We start from the raw sequence: 22058 nt of genomic DNA, 5'->3' as shown, positions 1-22058 counted from the left end.
TGAATGTGGTGGCAGGAAAACATTGTATACACTCACTGAAAATCAGTAGTCCTGCTGTAAATATAATTATCTTGGATCAGCATACTTTTGCGATATGTGACTGCTTTCTTCCTGCAGGAAGTTGGGCCGATCTGGCGCCTCCTTCACTTGCTGTAGGAAATGTAACTTTAAAGAAATGTTAAAATGGTGTAGCCATGCAGCTTGGCTTAAAGTGGAGTTGTTATGCTCAGTTTCATATTTCGTTCTTGGACTCCTACTTGAGCAGCTTTGTATGATTTGCATTTTAAAATAATCCTCATATATCTTTTAGAACGCATTGGCGTAGGCCCCAAAAAATAAAGCAATCAGTTTTAACTCCTTCATTTTAATTTCTATATTTATTTTAATTGGCTACCTCTTTGTGTGTCACCAGCGTCACACAGAGCCAAGAACAGTGAAGCAACTTCAGTCTTTGGAGCAATTTAAAAGCCTGACACTTATTCACACTCAGTGTATTATCTTAAGTTTAATATGAAGAGCAACCATTGTAGCAGTATACATGACAGAAAATAATGAGGTGGGAGGGGGGGCATTAGTTCTACTTCATTGTAAATTAAGCATCAATGAGCCCTTTTAATCAAAGGTTAGTCAAAGTGATAAACAAACAAGCAAGTATATGTTGCATTTCCTTAATATTACAGCATTATAGAGCACATAAGAATCAATTTGCTTATGTAGCCTAATCATTTCTACACTGCGTCGAAAATTAGCAGCAAGCTTGTGTGCGCTGTTGTACGAGTTCAAAAAGAAGCACATGAACGCACCACGAGAGGTGCGTCTCAGGGCGCCGCTGAGGTGAGAAAAACAGCATGAGTTGATGAAGTCTGGCCGCACTGCCCTGAAAATGTGGACGGAGATGAAAAACAAAAGCAGCGCTCTAATCAATAACGGAAATAGTTCAAAGGTGAGAAGGAAGTGCTTTTTGTGTGTTTTGTGAGCGACAATGTACCAAAAACAAGTCTGTCGGGATCTGTCTGACGACGGTTACACGGTACTGATTTAGGTGTTTATAAGCGGGTTTGTTTGATTGTTTTTACTGGGAGCGTATCCTGTTCTGTTTGGCTGTAAGTAGATTCACACGCTCAAGCGTTGCTCTGGCGCAAACGTTTTACATTTTCTTGGACATTCTCTTACCTTTGTGCCTGTCGATGCCCCCCAAACGCTCCGATTTTTCACCTTAACTTCCTGCAGCAAGTTCCCACATCTGCTGTAACACACGTTAGATGTACACGTTTTTAACAAAGAAGGCGAGTTAAAAGACTTGTAATGTGTCCCGCTCCGTGTGTGTGTGTGTGTGTAGGCAGCAAAAAACCCGAATGTTTTGCTTGCACTTTCAGATGGTCGACCGAGATCTCGGGGAGCAGTTGTCACATGCTGTGCAGCAGAGCAATGGTAGGTCTTATCTCTTCCTTGAGGTTTTCTCATACCTGTCTTCTTCCTCTTGGGTTGCAGTCGTAAGTTCACCAGAAGAGTCCCAAGATAACAGAATGAAAGAGATGCTGCAATATTTTGTAGTGTTTTCATTTTAGGCACAGTATTATGCGTGGATAGTAACTCCACCAAAAAGTGCCTTAACTACCTGAAACTCGATGAAAGAATCCAATAAATTCACTTCAGGTGAATTCCATTCAGTCCATTCTATTTATAGGGAGCAAAAAAACAACATGGCACAGTTTCAGTGACGCCCAATAGTCTCTGCTCAACACGAACGCATAGCAATAACTTGCACAAAAATGCAAATTATTTACTGTGTTATGAAACAACTGTGGGTATGGATCACACGAAAGGGGTGTTACTGATTTTAATGGAGACAGTGAGGATCAACCAACTGCTTCTGGAACTGTTCATGTAATTAAAAAGTGTGCTCACTGAGAAAGAAGCATGTGTATTGCAGCAGCGTGAGCACTGTGTAGATTTGAATCTTTAACTGACACAGTTTCACCACGCATCACAGCAAAAGCTGCTTGGGAATAAAATTGTTGAATCCCGATCGGAGTATTTCACAATTATGTTATTTATTCAGTGTTAATTCAATGTTGTTTATGTCCTTTACACTCACATGGAACTTTTAAGTAAAAATTTAAAATACTGTGTCATATTTTTACATTTGTTATGCAGGCAAGTATATATCTTAAATAGACTTTTGTTAGCTGTGGATTCATGTATTTCTGTTTTCTTCCTTGTAAAGTTTCTACTGCAGCTGCCACTCATCCCAACTCAAAGGACTCTCCTACTTTCACTAATGGAATGATCCCAGGTGAGCATAATTTTTGTCTAAAATTAAGTTTTTCTACATCATGTAGGGCCTGTTGCAGAGAGAGAAAAAAAAGTGAAATGGACCACCTTCAGTCAACAACGAACAAAAATGCCTGTTTCTCCCAGAGAGTCGAGACTGAAAATAAACCGAATCAAGTTACACAACCAACAGTCAGCCAAGCTTGAAAACACCTTAGAAACACTTTATAGTTATTTTAGGAGTGTGACTGCAAAATACTGTCTGACTTTGGTCAAATTGTTTAGGGCTATATTTATTGAATGAGCGATAAACACAAATATGATGCTTTGCTGTTGTGCTGTGTGTGAGTTTGTGTTTGTATATGACGTTTTTGATATCCTGTATGGTTTTGTCGAGACACGAAGGCAGATTTTTCTCTTATCTTCAGACCCTTGTGCTAAATAAGCTTTGCACCCCTGTGACTTTAGATTGCTCTTGTTGTCATGTTGCTGTTTGATCATGGAGCTCCTGTGAGTATGACCGGATGTGTTTCGCTGTTGAAGTATGCGTATGCTAGACCAGAGAACCCAAACTTGTTGTTAAAACAAGTTGTTTTAAAGTTCAAAACTTTAGAGGGCTAAAAAAAAAAAAGAGCATATAGCACATCTTAAGTAAACTGCACTTCTGTAAGCAAAGTGTGTGGTACACTTTTTATCTGATGTTTGAGATAAGTGTAAGTGAAGAGGATCAAACACCCAGAACTTGAAAGTCGAATGAAATCCCATCATTATTATTAGGTGCAGTCATACATTTTAGGGACAGTGGTCATAAAAATAAAAAAAAAAAACCTACCTGATGTAAATTTAATGTCTCCCTCCTTCAGTCATTTCCTTGTGTATCTGGAGGTTTTTTTGTTTGTTTGGTTTTTTTTAACATCGCTGCCTGGAAGGCCCATTGTGCACAGAGCAAACATCAACTTATGTGGCAAAGGATCAACCCTGGTAATGAGAGCTGATTCTGTAGCTACAGCCCGGAGACAAATAGCAGTTTTAAGATGATGACTTCAGGTTTCTTAGCGTATCAGGATAAATGCATGACCTGAAGCATCCTCTTGTTGTGTTATTCATTAACACAACAACCCCAAATCCAAAAAGTTGAGATGCGATGTAAAAACAAAATGGAATTTTGACTTTGGTGGTAGCAACACATCTCAAAAAATTTGAGATGTGGTTTGTTTTGTTTTTTTTAACAGCGCTCTGTAAACATCTGGGAACAGAGGAGACCAGCTGCTGGACTTTTGGGAGAGGACTTTCCTTCTGTTGTCTGATGTAGGATTCTAGCTGCTCAGCAGTTCTGGTTCTTCTTTTCAAACTGTTTGTTTCATGATGCACTAAATATATTAAAGTGATAAAAGGTCTGGGCTGCAGGCAGGCCGCTTCCCTGAAACAAAAATGCAAGTCAACATGCTACCAGTTTGACACACTGGAGGAAAAGCTGTGCACTGAGATGCAGAAAAGAAAGATGCTCATGAAGGGGAGGGGGCAAATTTAGCTAAAGGATTTTTATATTATTTTTTAACACCATGCTATGGTAAGCTATTTTCATCTATCTGTTTACAGTTTACAAGAATCGGCACTTCTAGAGTATTTTTAAGATTTTTGTAAAACCTACACACACCAACCAGCTAAAGGGTTTTCACCCAAACTGTCCTCAAGGTCAAGTTTATATTTGTCATTTCACAGCTTTTTTTTTTTTTTTTGTGACTTTCCTGTCACCATTCTATTAGGATCTGGTCATATGGTCAATGCTGCGACATGTTGATGTGTTAAGTGCGTCTCTGTAATCATAATATTCCTAAACTCAACCACTTTTATTTGGTGATATATTTAATTGATATGATTGTTTGCGAGGGTCCTTCACTTATTCACACTCATTGTGAAGTAGAGCCAACCAATGACAAGAAAACTCATCAAGTTCTCTGTGTACTTTACACACTGCAGTAACCTGTGAATTGTGATGGATGGTGAGTCAGATAAGGAATTACAGCATCGATGTTCAGGTTTTGTGGGTGGAGTCCCAGAATTTATAACTGCACTTTATATTGTCTTTGTATCATAAGAGATTAGAGGTCTAGGAAGTGGCAAAAGAAATGCACGAAGTGCTAAACAGGATCGTGCAGCTTGTTTTTTTCTTGCAGAGTGAATCTTTCTTTTAATACTATTAAGCAAATAAGGAAATGAGGATCGTGTATATGAGCATATAGAGCCATATAACACGGTTTTTATCTGTTTAAGAACAGATGAATTCAGTAATAAAAGCATGTAAACAAATTGTGCATGCTTGTCAGATATTCCAGAAGCAGCATATCGTATGATGCTTCCCTTAGTTTATGTTGAGTTTTAAGTGCTAATGCATGATATGAATGAATTTGTAAAACATGCATGTTTTTGTGCTTTTTAGGTTCCATTGCAGCCGCATTGTTCATCGCCTTTTTGCTTGGACTGTATGCTATTCTGTGGAAGTGTATGGTGTCACCGCCACAACGGTAAGGAACGGATGCAAGTTGAAACTTGATTTTGCCGAAGCTTCTGTTGGATCTTGTTGACACTGTAGTCGAGCAAACAGCAGTTTGTTCACCTGCTTTTAGGGGTCACACGTCTGAACTTTGTATCTGAGCTCGTCACAAAAACACAAATTGTGCCCCATTTCTTGATAAGCACCTATTCCATTTCACTGCTTTATTGCATGCAAACAAGCTCATTTGTGTTGGTTGTCTCGTTTTTTTTTTCTCTCCAGAAAACACAACAAGTTGAGGGTAAGAGTACATCAGAGAGCTTCTATGTGAAGACATGGACGATATCTGGCAGTTGTTCTGTTATCTTGGATTTTAAATTTCATGGACATTGGCTAAACTAAATGGATGAGCCACATGTGCCTCCTCAGCTTTACGGTCTGCTGGTGGCTTCTGTTTACTTAAAGAGTCATGGTGACGTTAAACACTGTTTTGGCAGGTCAGTCTGCTTTTTCTGTTTTCTGTGAATTATGCACTACTGAGGGAGGCTACAACTCACTCCAGTGACTATTGAGCTGCATGTAAATGACTCTAAGACAGAGAGAATATAGTATTTTTTTTTTTTTTAGTATATGTAGCTATTTTAGCTTTTTATTTCTCAACTGTACCAAATGGATCTTTATATTTTAAGCATGTATTCTTATTTCGTTTTAGCATTTCTTTATAATATTTTGGATTTGATTATCAGATCAGAGTAGCATCCACCATTTTATCCTGTTCTGTCACCTAGTGGTGCCTCAGACAAGCTTATGTGCACAATTGCTCCTCAGGATTTTGTAACTGCTGTATGAGTCTATAATAAAAGTATTTTTTACATTTAGTGGATGCGACTGTTTGGTGAATCTAATCAACTACTTTCTTTGTTTATTTTAGGTGTTTAAAATATGGGCTGAGTAAAGCTCTGAGTCAATAGTTTCAATATCTCTCAGGCTGTACAGCACCTGTTTTTGTTTCTTTTGGTCTTTTTTTTTCTCCTGAATTCATGCAGAAATTTTAAAGTAATCGACAGCTTAAGTGCTCATGTGACTGTAATGAGGAATCTATTCTGATTTACCAGTCGTGTAGTCCTGTGTGACTCAATTTAAATCTATGTGAAAGAAGCAAAGGGGGAGGAAAAAGTCATTCTGGTCTTTTCTATGCTATACATATACTATGCTATACATATACATATACATATGCTATATTGCATGTCTCTGATGAACCACATTTTCTTAAGTCTGAGCAGTTATTTCTGTCATATCAACTCAGATGTGACTCATTTTAACCATTTTTGACGCTTGGCTCTTCATAACGAGCGAATGTGGGGGAGAAGTGTTCGGTGGAGGAAGCTTGAATAGATTTCAGTAGAGATACTGAAACTTTTGATTTTAAATATGAACATATATGATACTCCACATTTGAATTACCCAAACCAGTCATGGCTTGATTGCATTTGATTTAAAGGCATGGAAAAAAGGCAGATGTGTGGTTTGATTAACAGCAGAAACAGTGAATATACAAGGATAGGACTTGATTTAATTAAGATGTGCTAATTGTCATGTCTTACTTTTTATGAAAAGTATTTGGTGAATGTGTGAGTTCTGCCTTATACAAGGTATTATTTGAACAACCTGTCAGAAGGGCATTTTTGCACTCTGTGTTCTGCAACTTTGTGTTAGTTACTAAAACTAATATGAGTACAAATACTTAGTACTTACAATTTGTTTTTGACCAATAGTTGAAACCGTTTATAAATCAACATGTTATTAAAAGGTGTGATCTTAAAATAGAATCATAACTGGAGTCTGAAATGCTATAGACTTCACTCACTTTCCTAGAAGGCTTAGAAATAACTGAGCTAAAAAAAAAACACTAATTTCAACTGTAAAATGTAAATGTGCAAGACGATAGAACACAACCTGAATCTACTTTGTATTAAATTAGATTATGAGCTGTACCCGGTGTGCTAACTGCATAATAACTGTATAGAACACAATGCATGTAAACTTAGGTGAGAATTTGCTGAACAACCTGTTACAACAAGTAGGCCTGAGCTGAAGTGTAAAATTCCAATTATGAGTCACTGATTGAGAAATTCCAGAGAAATGATGACTAAACATTTCCTCTAATTTTCCTTTTTTTTTTTATTCAACCTTCATGACAAAAGAAAGAAAACGGATATTTTAATAATGCTTGAAAATAAAAAGAAAGCCATTTAATAGGATTCTGAAAAGAAAAGAAAACAAGTTGAGCCAAGTTAATCTAGTGTGAATGTGAGCATGCATGCCACAGAATCAGACAGGGCTGGGATGTCTAAAAGGATATGGAGAAAAGGTGAAAAGATGGCAGTGTTAAAAATTCCTAAACTAATACCTCTAATAATGTTCTTACAGTTATATAGAAAAGCACTTTATTCATGTTTTCATTTCAAAGGACACATGAGTCACCTGCTGAACCAAATGAGCTAATAGCAATGCTACACGAGTCGCGTTTTTAACTATGGATTCATATAGCTCGGCACTTCAAGCATTATACCTACATCCCATTAACAACTACACCACTATCAGCACCTTCTGCATCACAAGCTATGTTAAAAAGTCATGCTCAGAAAATATGCAAACATCTAAGCCTGCTCATCTACCTTATCTGTTGCAGCACTTACATCCTGTAGATAACATCTCCAGTTCCTTCACAGTTGAGCAAAATCCTGAGTTTTTGTTTCTCTTCTCACATCAAACTTTAGACAATCTGATTTGAGTTTTGTGCACTATTGATTCTTTGTTATGATAACGCCCATACAATATCATTTTTAAACAAAACCACTTGTGTAATTTAAAGTTTAGCATGAATACAGGGTAGCTGATTCACAATATGTCTAATAAACAAATTCTGTATTTACGGTATGGGACAGGAAGAAATACTGAGTCAGACTTGACTCAGTACTTATAAAGAATCATTGGCGATATAACCATATATGACACCACATGATTCAAGGGGGCAGTCAGAAGCTTCAAAGCTTGATTTGGTTTCACTGAATACAACGTTAGGTGGTTCAGAGTAACCCTCCTTCAAAGTGTATAAGTAACTCCTGTTCATCAGGCTTGTGACTTGCTGAGAGGCTGGTCTGTCCCAGGGCAGAGTAGCTAACTGTGGACAGTAATTTGCTTCGAGCAGCATGCAAGAAGGTGATGAAGATGAAAGCGAGGACTGCAAACTAGGAGAGCATGGTTCATTCATAAGCTCAGAATCTCTCAGTGCGGTTATTTCATTTAGAGAGGGTCTGCTATTCAAAATCTGGATGTCACAGCTGATGCACTCCTCTGGCTTCTGAGACTGCAGCCACTGATCAGTCTGTGCAAAGAAGATATAATAACTTAAGTGACAGGCACAAATCCAAATATAAACACAAACTTAGTTAGGCGGGGGCGGGGGAATCAAAGGTTTAGACTGATGGTAGCAGCATGTCTCAAAGCATCTGAGAGAGGCAGTGTTTCTCAGAAGTAAAGATAGGCAGAGGTTCACCAATCTGTTTATAATGTTTGGACAACTAACGAAAACTTTGATTATTATCTCATTGTCTACAGTAAATACTATCATCAAAAGACCCCACGAATCTAGAGAAATCCCTTTTCACAAGGATGAAATCAAGATTGGATGGCTTTAAATTTTGGGCCCTCAGGTGACATTGCCTTAAAACAGGCATGATTCATTCCTGCAAATCACTGCAAGGGCACTGGAAGACTTCCAGAAATCTTTGACAGGTTACAGTTCTACCATGCAAAGAACAAGCCAAACGTGAAGACAACACAGAAATGCTGTCGTCTTCTGTGGACCTAAAGAGGAGAAGGACCGTTCGGTTTGTTATCTGCACTCAGTTCGTAACCCTGCATCTCTGATGGTATTAGGGGGGAATAGGTGTCTATGCAATTGATCTACACATTTTGGTGCAACACTGTCACCCATTCAGACATCTTTCTCAGGGGAGACCTTACATATTTCAGCAAGACAATGCTAAACTGCATACTGCAGTCATTATAACAACATGGCTTTGTAGTGGGAGAATCAGCTGGCTGAACTGGCTTGCCTGCAGTCCATCAGTGGAAAAACATTTGGTTTATGATGAAACAAAAATATGACAAAGACCTCGGACTGCTGAGCAGCTAGAATCTTGTGTCAGAAATAGGGATGGGTACCGGTGTCCGGTGCCATGATGGCACCGGTTCTGACATAAACGGTAGTAACCAGACCGAAAAGCAGCGCACATTTCGGTGCTTTATTTCGGTGCTTTTTTTTTCCTGAGCTGTGATACACTTTAGATTCTAGCCAATCATTTTACGTTTCCGAGGACAGTAGGCGGGTCCAGGTACGTACGTTCTTTTAGAGCAGAGCTACAGATTAAAAATGCCCAAGGAGGACCGGTCAAATGTATGGCTGTACTTCACAGCAAAATATGCAAACTCAGCAGCCTGCAACAAGTGCTTTAAGCTGATACTGTGATACTGTCAAAGGAGGTAACACCTCAAATCCGATGAAACACCTGGCGACGCATAGCGTTTTTTTTAAAAGCCGAGAAATGCGCCGTATTTGATAGCTTGCTGCGAGACCTCACTCCGTGCACATCTACTGCAGGTGGGTTGCCAGTTATCGGACCCGGAGCAACATCCCCCAAAAACCCGAAGAATAGAGTCCTGGCCCCTAGCCCTGCCAGTGTAGCAGAAATGATGACGGATGATGATGGCAGCAGCAGCCGTTCTTCTCTGCGTGAGTAGCGTAATGTTGTTCGTGTGTAATTTACGTTGAGTAGGTGTTCTCCATTCTTTAAGCACCGGTTTGAGCACCGTTTAAGCACCGGCACCGTTTCAAAAGTACCGGTTTGGCACCGGTATCGGATAAAACCTAAACGATACCCATCCCTAGTCAGAAATATATATCATTCCTTCCTAGGCTGGATATTTCCTCTTTGTGCATTTTTTTTTTTGCTCTCTCAGTGATTAGCTCATACCTCATGCAGGAAGCCTTCGAACTCTGGAGTTTTAATGTTCATATCCACAGGGTAAATAAATATCTCCTTCAGCCTGCTCCTCACACTGAAACAGATAGTTTCTTTTTTTTAAAGAGTTCAAAATGGTTTATGTCATCATCTTCAGGATTCTATCTTTAGGTCTCTATTGAAAGATGACCTTACTCACATTTTCACTTGGGACCACAGGAGAACAGTGAAGCCCATGAGTAAAAAGATGGGAGTCAGTACCTTGATTATGAGAGAATTGTCTACAGGAGGAAAAAGAAGTTGAAATTAATTACTTTATGCACTGGAAGTTGACATCTTTTATCAAAGGTTCTCCCAGGAAAGAATACAGTTCAGTAGCGGTATCTCTGGGATCCCCCTGCGTGTTTTAAAACTCACAGTTGATTTTGGTTCTGAAGGTAATGCTGGCTGGTAGCCCAGGCCCCTCTTTAGTGAGAGCACTCACAGAGCAAGTATACTCTGTGTTCTCCTTCAGACTCTCTATGGTCACAAACTTCACGTGGGGATCTGCAACTGAGACATTGGACCGATCTAGATGTACACAGGATGATACACAGATTAAATAATTGTGCTGGGCACCATCCTGACTAAGTTTAATTCAAATCAGGTTTATCTGACACTGCCCAGAAATACAAAATAAATTCAATCATGTAAATAATTAGAACACGTCCACAGACTGAGATTAAGATGAAGAAGATCAACATTGCTGGTTTATTCCTCCACACTCTCTCGCAACCTGACCTGGCAGCAAAACAGATCCTACTTCCTGCACTGTAACCAGGTACCCCATGATGAATGCTGGCTGAGCTGGATCATCTTCATTGTAATGCCACTCCAGTGTCACAGAAGAGGAAGTACTCTGAACAGGTTCAACCAGACTTGGGCGCTGAACAGAATCTGAGAAACAGGAGATAGTAATGAGGAAGGAAGGCCGAACTAATTAAAACATTTGCAGCTTAGCTGGTGTCAAAGCAACAATGCAGTTTCTCAAAACAAAGTTTCCCCTGAGTTCAAAAACCTCAACTTCTATAAAATACCTATACTAATATGGTATTTTGTTATTTAAACATGTAGCTCTTCAGATGATTGCATCACAGTAATTACTCCACTCTGCATATCAGAACTGCAAAACAGGAAAGACTATCTTGTTTACAGGGTGCCCCTATTAGTCAAAGATAAGATATCCTGTGTCAAAATTTTAACTACTACTCTGTAAAAATGGTAAATGTACGGTACAATGTACCATTTTAAAATAAAGGACTTTTCTGTATTAATTTTTTAAGGATTATTGCTTTTTTCTGTATTTTGTAAACGCATTGAATTTTACCATTAAAAGCAACCTCTGTTAAAAAAAAGTTTCATGTTTTGTTTTTTTACAGTTTAAAAAAAAAATTTTTTTTTACAGTGTATAAAAACGTTTACTTTCAACTGCACACTCCAGATCCAAACTATGATAGAAGTTTTCTCACCATCCTATTCTGTGCTAGAGACCAGAGACTTAACAGAAGAACAAGGTAAAAAGCTAAAGATGACATGATGCTTACAGAGTCCCAGTCTCAATATCATGGTATCATTCTTGGATCACAATAAGCAATTGAAGCAGCCGAGATTGTCAGAAAACCTACAAGTCAAGAAAAACTGGTTCTGTTTAAACTCCACATCTTTTATCTGCTTAATTTGTCGTGGAATAATGAGGAAACAGGCCTCATGGCCCTGGAACTGTTTGTTTTTCAGTTTCAGAAAACAGGGAACATTGTATAATTCAAGTTGAATACTTGAGGTATATACTAAATACTTTTGTTAAACCACTTTAATTAAAGCTTAAGGTCTGCACTTCAATCATATATTTAATTTTAAAATTTACTTTGGTGCTATGCAGAGTCAAAAATTGCAAAAAATTATGGTATTTCTGACAAACTTGGGAACCTACCAGTACAGACAAAGAATATAATCACATGAGAGTCAATCTTAACTACACTTTGTAAGAAGAATTATGACATAAAAACTTATTTTTTTTTTTAAAAATACTTCTAATTTTCAGTGGCTAAAACACAGCACTCAGCCTCAAATGTCTCTTCTCTACATAATAAATGAATACAATAGACACACACACGCAATAACAAAACTCACTGAATTCCTGTGAGTAACCAGTCTGTATCTCCAGTAGTCCATATCCATTGTCTGTGCATCCATAAATATAAAACGTATACCTGTAACCTGCTCGGAATTCACCTAAAAATAAAAATATGACAGTGAATGCTAAACAAGAGTAAATGTATTTACAATAACTGCTGAATGAAAACAACAATAAAACTTACTAGCATGTAATAACAATGCATTATTTCCCTCTGGCACTTTCCACTGCAGAGTGCAAGGCACTGCATTTCCCAGCATGCAACATAGCCACTCCACAACATAGCCACAGGTGGCAGTGCTCTGATCTTCCCATGTCAGATTGAAACCACCCTCGCTGGTGCTGTCTAAACGCTTCTGTACTGGGAGATTTTCTGGGGGAAAAAGTCCAAAACAAAGCAAAAATAACTCAGGACTTTAGACCCTGGCTGAGTAGATTTGAAAATGCAAAGTGTTTTTCTGCTTCTAAATTCTAATAAAACTTGAGTTATTGTACTCAAAAATCTTAGAAATGCAGTATCTAACCAGTTTCTTACTCTTGATGGCAGTAACACTGTGAGGAATTTTGGAGTTGTTTTTGACCAGAATATGTTCTTCAATGTGCACATTAAACAACTGTATGACTGCTTTCTTCCATTTGTGCAATAGCGCCAAAATTAGAGCATCCTGTGTCAGAGTGATGCTGAAAAACTAGTTCATGCACTTATTATTTCTAGGCTGGACTACAGTAATTCATTATTATCAGGATGTCCTAAAAACCCACTAAAAAGCCTTAAGTCAATCCAAAATGCTGCAGCAAGAGTACTAACAGGTTACTAGAAAGAGAGCGCAGATTTTTCCTGTATTGGCTTCCCTTCATTGGCTTCCTGTTAAATCCACAATTGAATTCTTCTGCTCCTCACATACAAGGTCTTAAATAATCCGGCCCCATCTTATCTTAATGACCTTGTAGTACCATATCACCCTATAAGAGCACTTCGCTCTTGCACTGCAGGCCTACTTGTTGTTCCCAGAGTATTTAAAAGTAGAACGGGAGGCAGAGCCTTCAGTTTTCAGGCCCCTCTTCTGTGGAACCAGCTTCCAGTTTGGATTCAGGAGACAGACACTATCTCTACTTTTAAGATTAGGCTTAAAACTTTCCTTTTTGCTAAAGCATATAGTTAGGGCTGAATCAGGTGACCCTGAATCCTCCCTTAGTTATGCTGCAATAGGCGTAGGCTGCTGGGGGATTCCCATGATGCTCTGGGTGTTTCTTCCTCACTCACTATGTGTTAATAGACCTCTCTGCATTGAATCATACTTGTTATTAATCTCTGGTGACACTCGTTGTTTCTCTTTTTTAGTTTTTTAATTCAAGGAAACAAACAACAGAGATATTTGTTGTTAATACATTTACATTTCTAGGCTGGACTACTTTAAATTGTTATAATCAGTCTTAAACGTTTTTAAAAAGTCCCTTTTAACCCTTTAGTCGATCCAAAATGCTGCAGCAAGAGTACTGGCAGTGACTAGAAAGAGAGAACATATGTCTCCTTGGCTTCTCTTCATTGGCTCCCTCTTAAATCCAGAATCGAATTTAAAATCCTGCTACTCACATACAAGGCCCTGAATAATCCGGCTCCCTCTTAATGACCCCAAGCTAAGAAATTTACAGACTTTTTGTAAATTTACCATAATATTTTATTTGTTTTATCAAAGGAAAAAAAACTGTTAAACATCTAAGTAAGCATTTAAATTTAAGAGACTCTGGGTGTAGAGAAGCTGTTCACCTTTGTGCTCTGCTGGTGGGATGGTGATGTTGGCGGGGATGGAGGTGCCAGAGGGGAGGACAGCCTGGACAGTGAAGTCACACTTTCCTGGGCCAATGGACACCATTGCCTGGCCCACGCTGCTGTTCTCCGACTCTGTTTGGCCTTCCTGTGACCACTGAATTGTGTACTCTTGTATGTTTATTGTGGCTGCTGTGCCAGCAATACGCTGAGAATAAATTAGTAATTAAGGGTGAAGGATGTTCAAGGTAATGGTGACATACTATATATTCTCTAAAACCAGAGTACTATTCCACCAAATATTTGTGCTCAAAGGGCACAGAAAAATGACTTACTGGCTTCCACATCAGAGTAACTTGACGGGTGCGCGAGTTAGACAGCGGCTGTATTCTTCTCCATAAATCCAAGGACACCAGTGGATCTGAGGAAAATGACTTGTTTAAAGCATAACAGGCAGCAGATCATTGAACCAGAGCACTTTGTTTGTTTGTTGTATGTACCAAAGCAAGCCGAGACCAAGACTTGTTAGGTTAGTTGGTGATTCTAAATTGGCCACAGTAGATAAAGTACTTACAGCATGTAGAATAAAATATATGGTGAAATGTGGCTTTGAGTGGTCGAAAAGAAAAGTGTTGTCTCAAAGCCTGACAGTACATGGAGAATGAAAGAAAATGAAAGAATGAAAGTTCTTTGGGAGTTTGTTTCTAAGCTCTTGCTTTTTACTTTACTGATATTTTCAAGTATTTGTAATTTTAACAAACAAGAGAATTGGAAGAGACCTCAAACACATCCAGCAAAGTGTCAGCTTGCTCTTTTGTGAAGTAATACTTGTAGTTTGATTACTCTATAACAGGCTTAATAAATCGTTGTGCACTGATGACTCTTCATGTGAAGATCATGTTAAGAAAAACTACTGCAAACACAAATGTTGCATTTAAGTCTCTTTTCAAATGAACAAACCCATCACAAGGATAAGCAACACAAGAGAAAAGAAAAATATGTTTGTATGCAATAATTGCTCCTTCATGCAGCATCATTTTGCAGATAAAAGCTAAACACTGAAAATTAATATTTGCCCTTCAATAATTTTAGTCTTTCTCACACTTTATTAAATCTGGACTTGAACACGATATGATATTTGTAAAACAACATTTTTTCTAATTATATTTATATTTACCTGTTATGAAGGTTTCTTCTGCCCATTCTCCCCACAGTCGTCCATTGACAGTGCAGCGTACTCTGACATTGTACTTCGTGTTGGGAACCAGGTGCTCCAGTTTTGTGTCGCAGAAACTGCTCATAATGTTGTTGCACCTCAGCTGTTACAGAAGTAAATGGAAAAAAAACATGCACTAAAATGTCAACTCTTCACTCAACAGTTTGATGATTATTATTATTAACTTAAATGAATTCACCTCCACGGTGCCGATTGGGACTGTAGCAACCTGACAGATAAGGTTCATATGAGTCAAGCTTTCCTGCATGCTCCAGGACACTGTGGCGTCTGTCACCCCGCGGTTCACTCTCAGCGACTTCACAACAGGAAACACTAATGGCAACACACACACACGAACCATGTATCTTATATCAGTGTATTTTCTGCACTGGTTGTGCAGTGAACATTCAAACAGTACAAAAACAACACCGACGCTGATTTCACTACACAGTGTAGGTAAATTGTGAAAGCATCAACCACAGAGCAGTTTAAATTGACATGTACGTGTCTTTATGTCTTCAAAAACACAACTGAGAATATGTTGTATACACAAAGATGACCCCTGACCTCTGTCAGAGATGTTGAAGCTATAACGTTCCATCTCCTCTCCTAGCTTGTCCTTCACCCACACACTGATGTTATAATTTTGCAGGTGTGGCACAGCTGGAAAAGTACATGATGACTGCTCACAGGTGAAGGGAGCCTTGTCTGAGTTTCTGTGTTTTTAACAAACAATAGAATTGGAAAAGACGTCAAACACATCCAGCACATCAGCTTACACTTTTGTGAAATAATATTTATGGTTTGATTACTTTATATTAGGCTTAATAAATCTTTTGTGCCCTGTGAAATTTGTACTGATGACTTTTCCCATGATTCATCTTTCAAGGAGACGTGACTTTGAGCTATCTGCTGTAGATACTTTGGTTTGGGGGGGTGGGGGTGGGGGGGCTGCTGTTTCTTTTTTTGTACTCCAGTTTTCCAGTTTCCTCAAATTTGTTGGGAACACACTGCATGACATGCTCATATATGCCAGAAAAACCTTATAAGACATTCACAAAACCTCAAAATTTCTCAATAAGTGTCGCTCCTTTGAAACAAAATATAAAAATATGGCTGGTGGCTCAAAACTTTTCCACAGCACTGAATCAGTCCAATATTATGAAAATCACTGCCATCTATGCCTTACATTGTGTTACAATATAAGGTGTGTACTTCATGTGCTTACTCTATGTGGAGAGTGTAAATTTGCACGTTGCGATCATGCAGGAGTCGCTTTCTGGGTGAATCCCAGGTGCAGCTGACAGATACCATGTCAAAGGTTACACAGCTGAGGTTTCTGGGTTTCTGGGGTGGAACTACAATATACACACATATACATATACAGTTATACATGTACAAGTTCTGCATTAAATTAATAAAGAATACAAAAAAAGAAAGATTCAAACTTACAACTGATATAGTTCGAGACATAAACACTTTTGCCTGTTGCATCATCGCAGGTCAGTAACAAATGCTTAATTATTCCTTTTGGGATAGTGAGGTTGTTTACAGTAATAGCTTTTACTCCGCCTCCAATGCTCAAAAGACGGTATTCCTCGTTCCTGAAGGTCATTCTTTTAACGTTCACCCCTGTTGGGGGAACACAGCAGAACATGGCACTGCTGCCCTGCCTCAGCACACGGCTGGAGGGAAAAATGTGGATCTTATCGTTTGCTTTGAATCCTGCAAGACAAAGTAAAGTTACAGTGCAGTCTGATGAAGAGCTGTTCAGAATTTCATGCATAATCCCTTGGTATGTTCTAGGGTTCTTAAAAGGGGAACAAAAATTGTATTGTTGCACTGACAGAGACACAAAAAACAAAGGGGATTCAGAAATGCCTCTGCTTTCTTTGCACCCATGTTCATTAAGGTGGATTAAGGCTCAGTAGCAAACTGTTCTGTGGTCTGACCAATCAAAGCTTTCAGACTTTTGTTTTCTTTTTTGGAAATGATGAACATTGCATCCTCCAGCTTATTGAGGAGAGAGGCCATGTGATTTGTCATTAGTGTGTCGTTCATTCACCATCCTTAATGATATCGGGTTGGATTAGTGCATTACGGCATGGGCAATTTCTTTTAACTTCATGAGTGACGTCGTACCTGAGGACTATACAGATTCCAAGAAACGGAAGAATGGTTGTTTAGAAGAAAGATGAAATCGATTAGAATTTACATAACTTAACAACCCCCCCCCAAGAAGAAGAAATAAACACCTTTTGACTCAAAGTATTCTGTCAAACATTATGTCTGACCACAAGGATAAGCAACACAAAAGAAAAGAGAAAAAATATGTTTTTACGCAGCAAAGTATTCTGTCACACCTGGTAAAGGCAATGTTATGACATGGACATGACTGTAAGTGTTGCATGATATGATTGCTGAAAGAAGCAGTATTATGACACAGGATATCACAGAGACAGAAAAACAAGCAACAAACTGCAGTAAACAGTGGGAGGGAGAACATAGAGCACTTGGTGATGTCTATGGTTTCTAAACTTTAGGCTGTCATTGACTCCAAATAATTTTCATCCAAGAATTAACAAAAATCTATATATTTAAAATTGTGTCCAGTAGTAAATGTGCCCGATTTCTTTTGAGTCATTGAAAACGGGAAATTATATTTAAAAATTGCTGTATAATATAGTAGAATAGAATAGAATTCAACTTTATAGTCATTGCACATGTCACAAGTACAAGGCAACGAAATGCAGTATATATAATATATATATATAATAGCTCATGTAAACCCTGAAGCTGAGAGTCGACATTTCAGTCACATTTTGCCTGATTAATTGTAGATAACCAACATACTAAAAAATAAATGCATCTATGAAATGTCTTTTTCAGTGAAAGCCTCACTTATTTCAACAAGACAAGGCCAAACAGACTCGTTGTTGGACTCGCTTGGCTATTACAAAAAAAACAACAACCCTGCCTTGAGTCCAGACTGATGACCCACAGAAACTATAACATTTTTAAAAAGTTTCATTTTTATTACATTTTTTTTACTTTTCTTCCCTTATAGGTAGTAAACTAAAAAAAGAGTGTTGCAGACAACACCTTATTTCCCAACCATGTACATATTTGCATTGTATGCGTAAGATATATGTTGAAAGAGACGTTTGCAATTACTGCAGATGTTGAGAAACGCTTCATTCCTAAGAAAACGACAACTGCTGCTTTTTAACCTCATCAGTAAAACACGTAGGCTGACATTTAATGATCAGCATAACATCTCACCAGAGTTGGTTATCCAGTTGCTCCAAGGACTCTGGACAGACTGATTATAGTATCGCATTCTGACAGAGTGATCAACACACTCCAGAGGCAGATCAGAGATCCATGTCCATGTGTATTTGGCCGAAACTCCAGGTGATACGCTCACATTTTTCTAGGTTAAAAAACAGGAAATAATTGTTCATAATAACACTGGTAGGTCTTAAAAGCAGGATTACAGAATCAATTAAATGTGGTGGTAATGAAAAAAAAAAGATTCTGTCTTTCTCTGTGATGACCTGGCAGAAAAAATACAAATGATCTTTTATATGTAACATTCTGACTCTATTCTATGACTTTTAAACAGCATTAAACACAGAAAACACACCTCTCAATACTCACAGTGTAAATAACGGTGTGCTGTTCAGTGCGGCTGAGCTCGATCTCATAAATGTCACCCACAAAACTGCTGTGTTTTACCAACCAGCTCACCACAAGGGTCTGCTTGTCATTAATAGCTTTCAGAGTGATGTTTGGTTTTGGCAGATAACAGCCTGGCATATGACAGAACAGAAGGATGTAAAGTTACACATTCAGGGTCCCAGAATGTTGGTCCTGTTTATTTAGACAATGAACAGAATCAACTTTCCAGAATTTCTTTACCTGTGTTTGAGCACACATCAAGACGACATATTGAGAGAACTTTAAAATGATCAGAAAGAACATAAACGAACCCAACTTACCATCGTCAAAGCAACATTCAGTGTTCGAAAATATCAGATACAACCCGAAAAGGCTGAAAAAGGATTTCCTGACATTTATCATCCTCTCATGTGAACCGTTTTTCACTGAGCACGCCAACTGAAAGCCTCATAAGTCAGCAGCAAGTATGAGTAGGAGTGCAAGTGTTGCATAATGTATAATCGGAAGTCAAGAGAGGAGTGTTTAAATGTTAAACCAATGGTGCTGTGCCGTTTTTCACATAAGTAAGAATGCACCAAAAACAGATGTTTGCCACAACAGTTTTATATATATATATACACACACATATATATATATATATACACACACAATATGATAACACAGTTCTGATTATGAAGATTACAAGTCAAATTTTCAAACAAAATCTTATAAACGTTGACAGTGCATGAAGCAATTTTTAAGCAATAAATTATCTGAAATTTCAAGGAACAGGGGGAAAAATACACCCTCTCTTCACAGACATTACAGCATCAGACAGCAATATATTTTTGGCACTTAAGTGAGAAAACAATTCAACATATTGTGCATAGGTAGCCGCTCTGAAAAACTATACATGTATTTCATATTTATACACAATATAAGTCTATTTTTATTTCTCATAGAGGCCCACAATCTCTTATAAATATCATTAAAGATCACTTGGAGAAATAATCTATATATAGTTTAAAAAAGGGGTTGATTGGCTTCTCATATATTCTTATTTCATTTTAAGTGCTCAAGACGTAAATTACATCAATTTTACTCTGTCCTGACTTTCTTGTATTTGAAGTCAAAAAGTTTGTAGCACAAAGGTACCTTTGTCATCAAACCAAGTGCACAGATACTTAAAAGATTTGCGGTAGAAGTAAAAACACGAGAAGTACAAATATAAAAGCTGATTTACAAAGAGCTTGTTTGTGAAAAGGCACAATGGTTTGATCACACAGGAGGAGAATGGTTAAAGTTCACAACACACAATGATAAAGGCACATACTGTACAGTCGGTTTATACTTTCTCCCTGCGATTACCTCTATATTTGATCTCTCCGATTTTAAAAAATGAACATAAATCCATCATATTTACATGGACATATATGCACACACACACGTTTAAGCAACAGACATATTATTGTTTGTTCAGTATACAACTGGTGGCCTATATTGTTTATTTTTCTCTCATGGACCTTTAGAGGTAAACAATGTTCTCCTCAACTCCCTCATCCCTATTCTCCCCCTCGAGAGAGAGGTACGCCTGAGGGGTGAGGAGAGGGTTAAGAGAGTGAGAGGAAGAGAAGCCGTCCTCATAAAGTCTATGCCCTGTGACCTCTGACCTCCACAGATCCGGGGATTGTTTGTCCACCACTGGTCTGAAGTTTGCTGAAAGAAGAACAACACAAAGTGTCAAGTCAAGCCAACTTTATTTATAAAGCCCTTTAGAAACACCAAAGTTTTGGTCAGTGGTTTTGTATTAGTTATACAATTTAAAGAATACAAAAAAAGGAAAAATATATATGTATATAAAAATTACTAAACAAAATAAGGACATCAACATGATACATCAGTAAAAACAGTAGAAATAAAATAAAATAAAATAAAATAAAATAATATAAAATAAAAATTTAAACAAAATTAAATCAAATAAAAATCTCAAACTGGGTCAAATGCCCAACAAAAGAGGTGCTTTGTTTGGCAAAACAAGTTAGTCAGGGAACCTAAGAGCAGATTTAAATATTAAGATTGAGGAGGCCCATCTACTCCAGCTCCCAACTCTACAAGTTGGGATCTGCTACAACAAAAGCCTTGTCCCCATGAGCAGCTGCTGTGTCCTCGGACATCCAAGAGCAGTTGGTGAGCTGATCTGAGTGACCGGGAAGGGGAGTGCAAGCGCAGCAGCTCAGAGAGGTCAGCTGGGGCAAGGCCATTTAAGCACTTAAAAACAACAAATAAAAGAATTTTAAAATGTACTCTAAAATGGGTCTGCAGCCAGTGCAGTGAGGATAAAGCAGGAGTAATATGCTCTCTCTTCGTGTTTCAGTTAAAAGTCGTGCTGGGGCATTTTGCACCAGCTTAAGAGGGGACAGAGAGGACTTACTGACACAAACATAATGAAGCCATGGATTACTGTTTCAAAGTGATCTTTTGACAGAATGTTTTTCATTTTAACCAGCTGTTTCAGCTAAAAGAAGCTGGATTATCCCAGTGCACCGATCTGATTGTCCATCCTAAAACCCAAGACTGTGCCAGCGGGCTTTATGTACTGTGCCAGCGGGCTTATGTCGATAGGAAAAGGCCCACCAGTGATACAAGGCCCAAACACAACTTCTGTCTTATTCTCGTTAAAATTTAGGAAGTTTAGCGCCATCTACTCATTTGATTCCTCAAAGCAGTTAGCTGTTTGTATAATAATAATAATTAAATCAACATTTAATTTTGTTTGCATTTATATAGCGCTTTTCTAGGCACGCAAAGCGCTTTACAATTCCACTATTCATTCACTCTCACATTCACACACTGGTGGAGGCAAGCTACAGTTGTAGCCACAGCTGCCCTGGGGCAGAATGACAGAAACAAGGCTGCCATATCGCACCATCGGCCCCTCTGGCCAACACCAGTAGGCGGTAGGGTAAAGTGTCTTGCCCGAGGACACAATGACCAGGACAGAGAAATGTGCAAATTCTTTGAGAAATGTGGGAATCAATATTTAAAATACTACAATTCACTGTGTCAAAAGCAGCTGTTAGGCATGTCCTTTTTTCCCCACTTTCCTTCAGCTTTTTGGCATTCACATCTGACAGGCATGAGTTGTGTCATTTAGCCAGGGCTCAGATTTAGTTTTGGGGTCTCTGCTTTTTAATAAGGCCACAGCATCATCCAGGAGCGGAGCTTCTCTGTATCTAAAGACACAGACTTAGGAATTCCAGAGTTCTGATTGAAATAAGCAGAGAAATGCACAGCAGTGGATGGGTTAATAATATCACAGCGCCTCGCAGGAACATGAGGTTTAATAGAGCTACAGAGCAAGGCAATGTCAAACGAGACAAGCTTGTGATCTGAAAATACAGTGCCACATACAGTGCCACAGATCATCCAGTTTGAAACAAAGAAAA

At 38.4% G+C, this 22058-nt stretch overlaps 3 protein-coding genes across 13 annotated transcripts in view; 1 reads left to right on the top strand and 2 right to left on the bottom strand.

The window, feature by feature from the left end:
- The first annotated feature begins 60 nt into the window (after positions 1-60).
- On the top strand, positions 61-5646 carry LOC146376445 (uncharacterized). 4 transcript variants are annotated; one of them, XM_084947309.1, is made up of 6 exons: positions 61-943; positions 1377-1431; positions 2228-2296; positions 3507-3582; positions 4715-4799; positions 5051-5646. In XM_084947309.1, exons 1-6 carry the CDS (start codon positions 857-859, stop codon positions 5168-5170), a joined length of 492 nt encoding a protein of 163 aa, XP_084803435.1. In that variant the 5' UTR covers positions 61-856; the 3' UTR covers positions 5171-5646. The 4 variants fall into 4 exon arrangements, with proteins under 4 accessions (XP_084803435.1, XP_084803436.1, XP_084803437.1 ...); XM_084947310.1 differs by having other exon boundaries at positions 61-1030; XM_084947311.1 differs by having other exon boundaries at positions 61-1103.
- osmr (oncostatin M receptor) lies at positions 5335-19186 on the bottom strand. The gene is made up of 17 exons (XM_084947301.1): positions 18954-19186; positions 18613-18764; positions 18235-18385; positions 16405-16677; positions 16181-16310; positions 15520-15668; positions 15152-15285; positions 14914-15055; positions 14072-14157; positions 13737-13944; positions 12153-12341; positions 11965-12066; positions 10576-10731; positions 10213-10365; positions 9995-10076; positions 9808-9892; positions 5335-8156 (listed from the first exon to the last, which is right to left on the bottom strand). The coding sequence occupies exons 1-17, from the start codon at positions 19033-19035 to the stop codon at positions 7749-7751; spliced, it is 2682 nt and encodes an 893-aa protein (XP_084803427.1). The 5' UTR covers positions 19036-19186; the 3' UTR covers positions 5335-7748.
- Positions 19187-19620: 434 nt separating this feature from the next.
- The window catches only part of LOC146376443 (rho guanine nucleotide exchange factor 28-like), a 42367-nt gene continuing 39929 nt past the window's right edge, over positions 19621-22058 (bottom strand). For all 8 annotated transcript variants that reach the window (XM_084947294.1, XM_084947293.1, XM_084947292.1 and 5 more), the window contains one exon: positions 19621-20328. In XM_084947294.1, coding sequence (XP_084803420.1) covers positions 20138-20328 — 191 coding nt within the window. In that variant the 3' untranslated portion in view covers positions 19621-20137. The remainder of the gene's footprint in view (positions 20329-22058) is intronic.

The sequence above is a fragment of the Perissodus microlepis genome, chromosome 12 (genome assembly GCF_051167445.1).
Source record: "Perissodus microlepis isolate ML-2025 ecotype Zambia chromosome 12, ASM5116744v1, whole genome shotgun sequence".
Classification (NCBI taxonomy): Eukaryota; Metazoa; Chordata; class Actinopteri; order Cichliformes; family Cichlidae; genus Perissodus; species Perissodus microlepis.
Note: the sequence above shows the minus strand (reverse complement) of the source record. Positions and strands in the feature narration are given on the sequence as shown.

Excerpts from the sequence above, each read along its gene's own strand:
- LOC146376445 (XM_084947309.1), top strand. The coding sequence starts at position 857 with ATGAAGTCTGGCCGCACTGCCCTGAAAATGTGGACGGAGATGAAAAAC. Across the intron at positions 1,432-2,227 it reads TGCTGTGCAGCAGAGCAATG|TTTCTACTGCAGCTGCCACT; the intron begins GTAGGTCTTATC and ends TTCCTTGTAAAG. Across the intron at positions 3,583-4,714 it reads CTTTCCTTCTGTTGTCTGAT|GTTCCATTGCAGCCGCATTG; the intron begins GTAGGATTCTAG and ends TGTGCTTTTTAG.
- osmr (XM_084947301.1), bottom strand. The coding sequence starts at position 19,035 with ATGATAAATGTCAGGAAATCCTTTTTCAGCCTTTTCGGGTTGTATCTG. Across the intron at positions 16,311-16,404 it reads TGTCTCGAACTATATCAGTT|TTCCACCCCAGAAACCCAGA; the intron begins GTAAGTTTGAAT and ends TGTATATTGTAG. Across the intron at positions 10,366-10,575 it reads AGGATCTGTTTTGCTGCCAG|ATCGGTCCAATGTCTCAGTT; the intron begins GTCAGGTTGCGA and ends GTGTACATCTAG.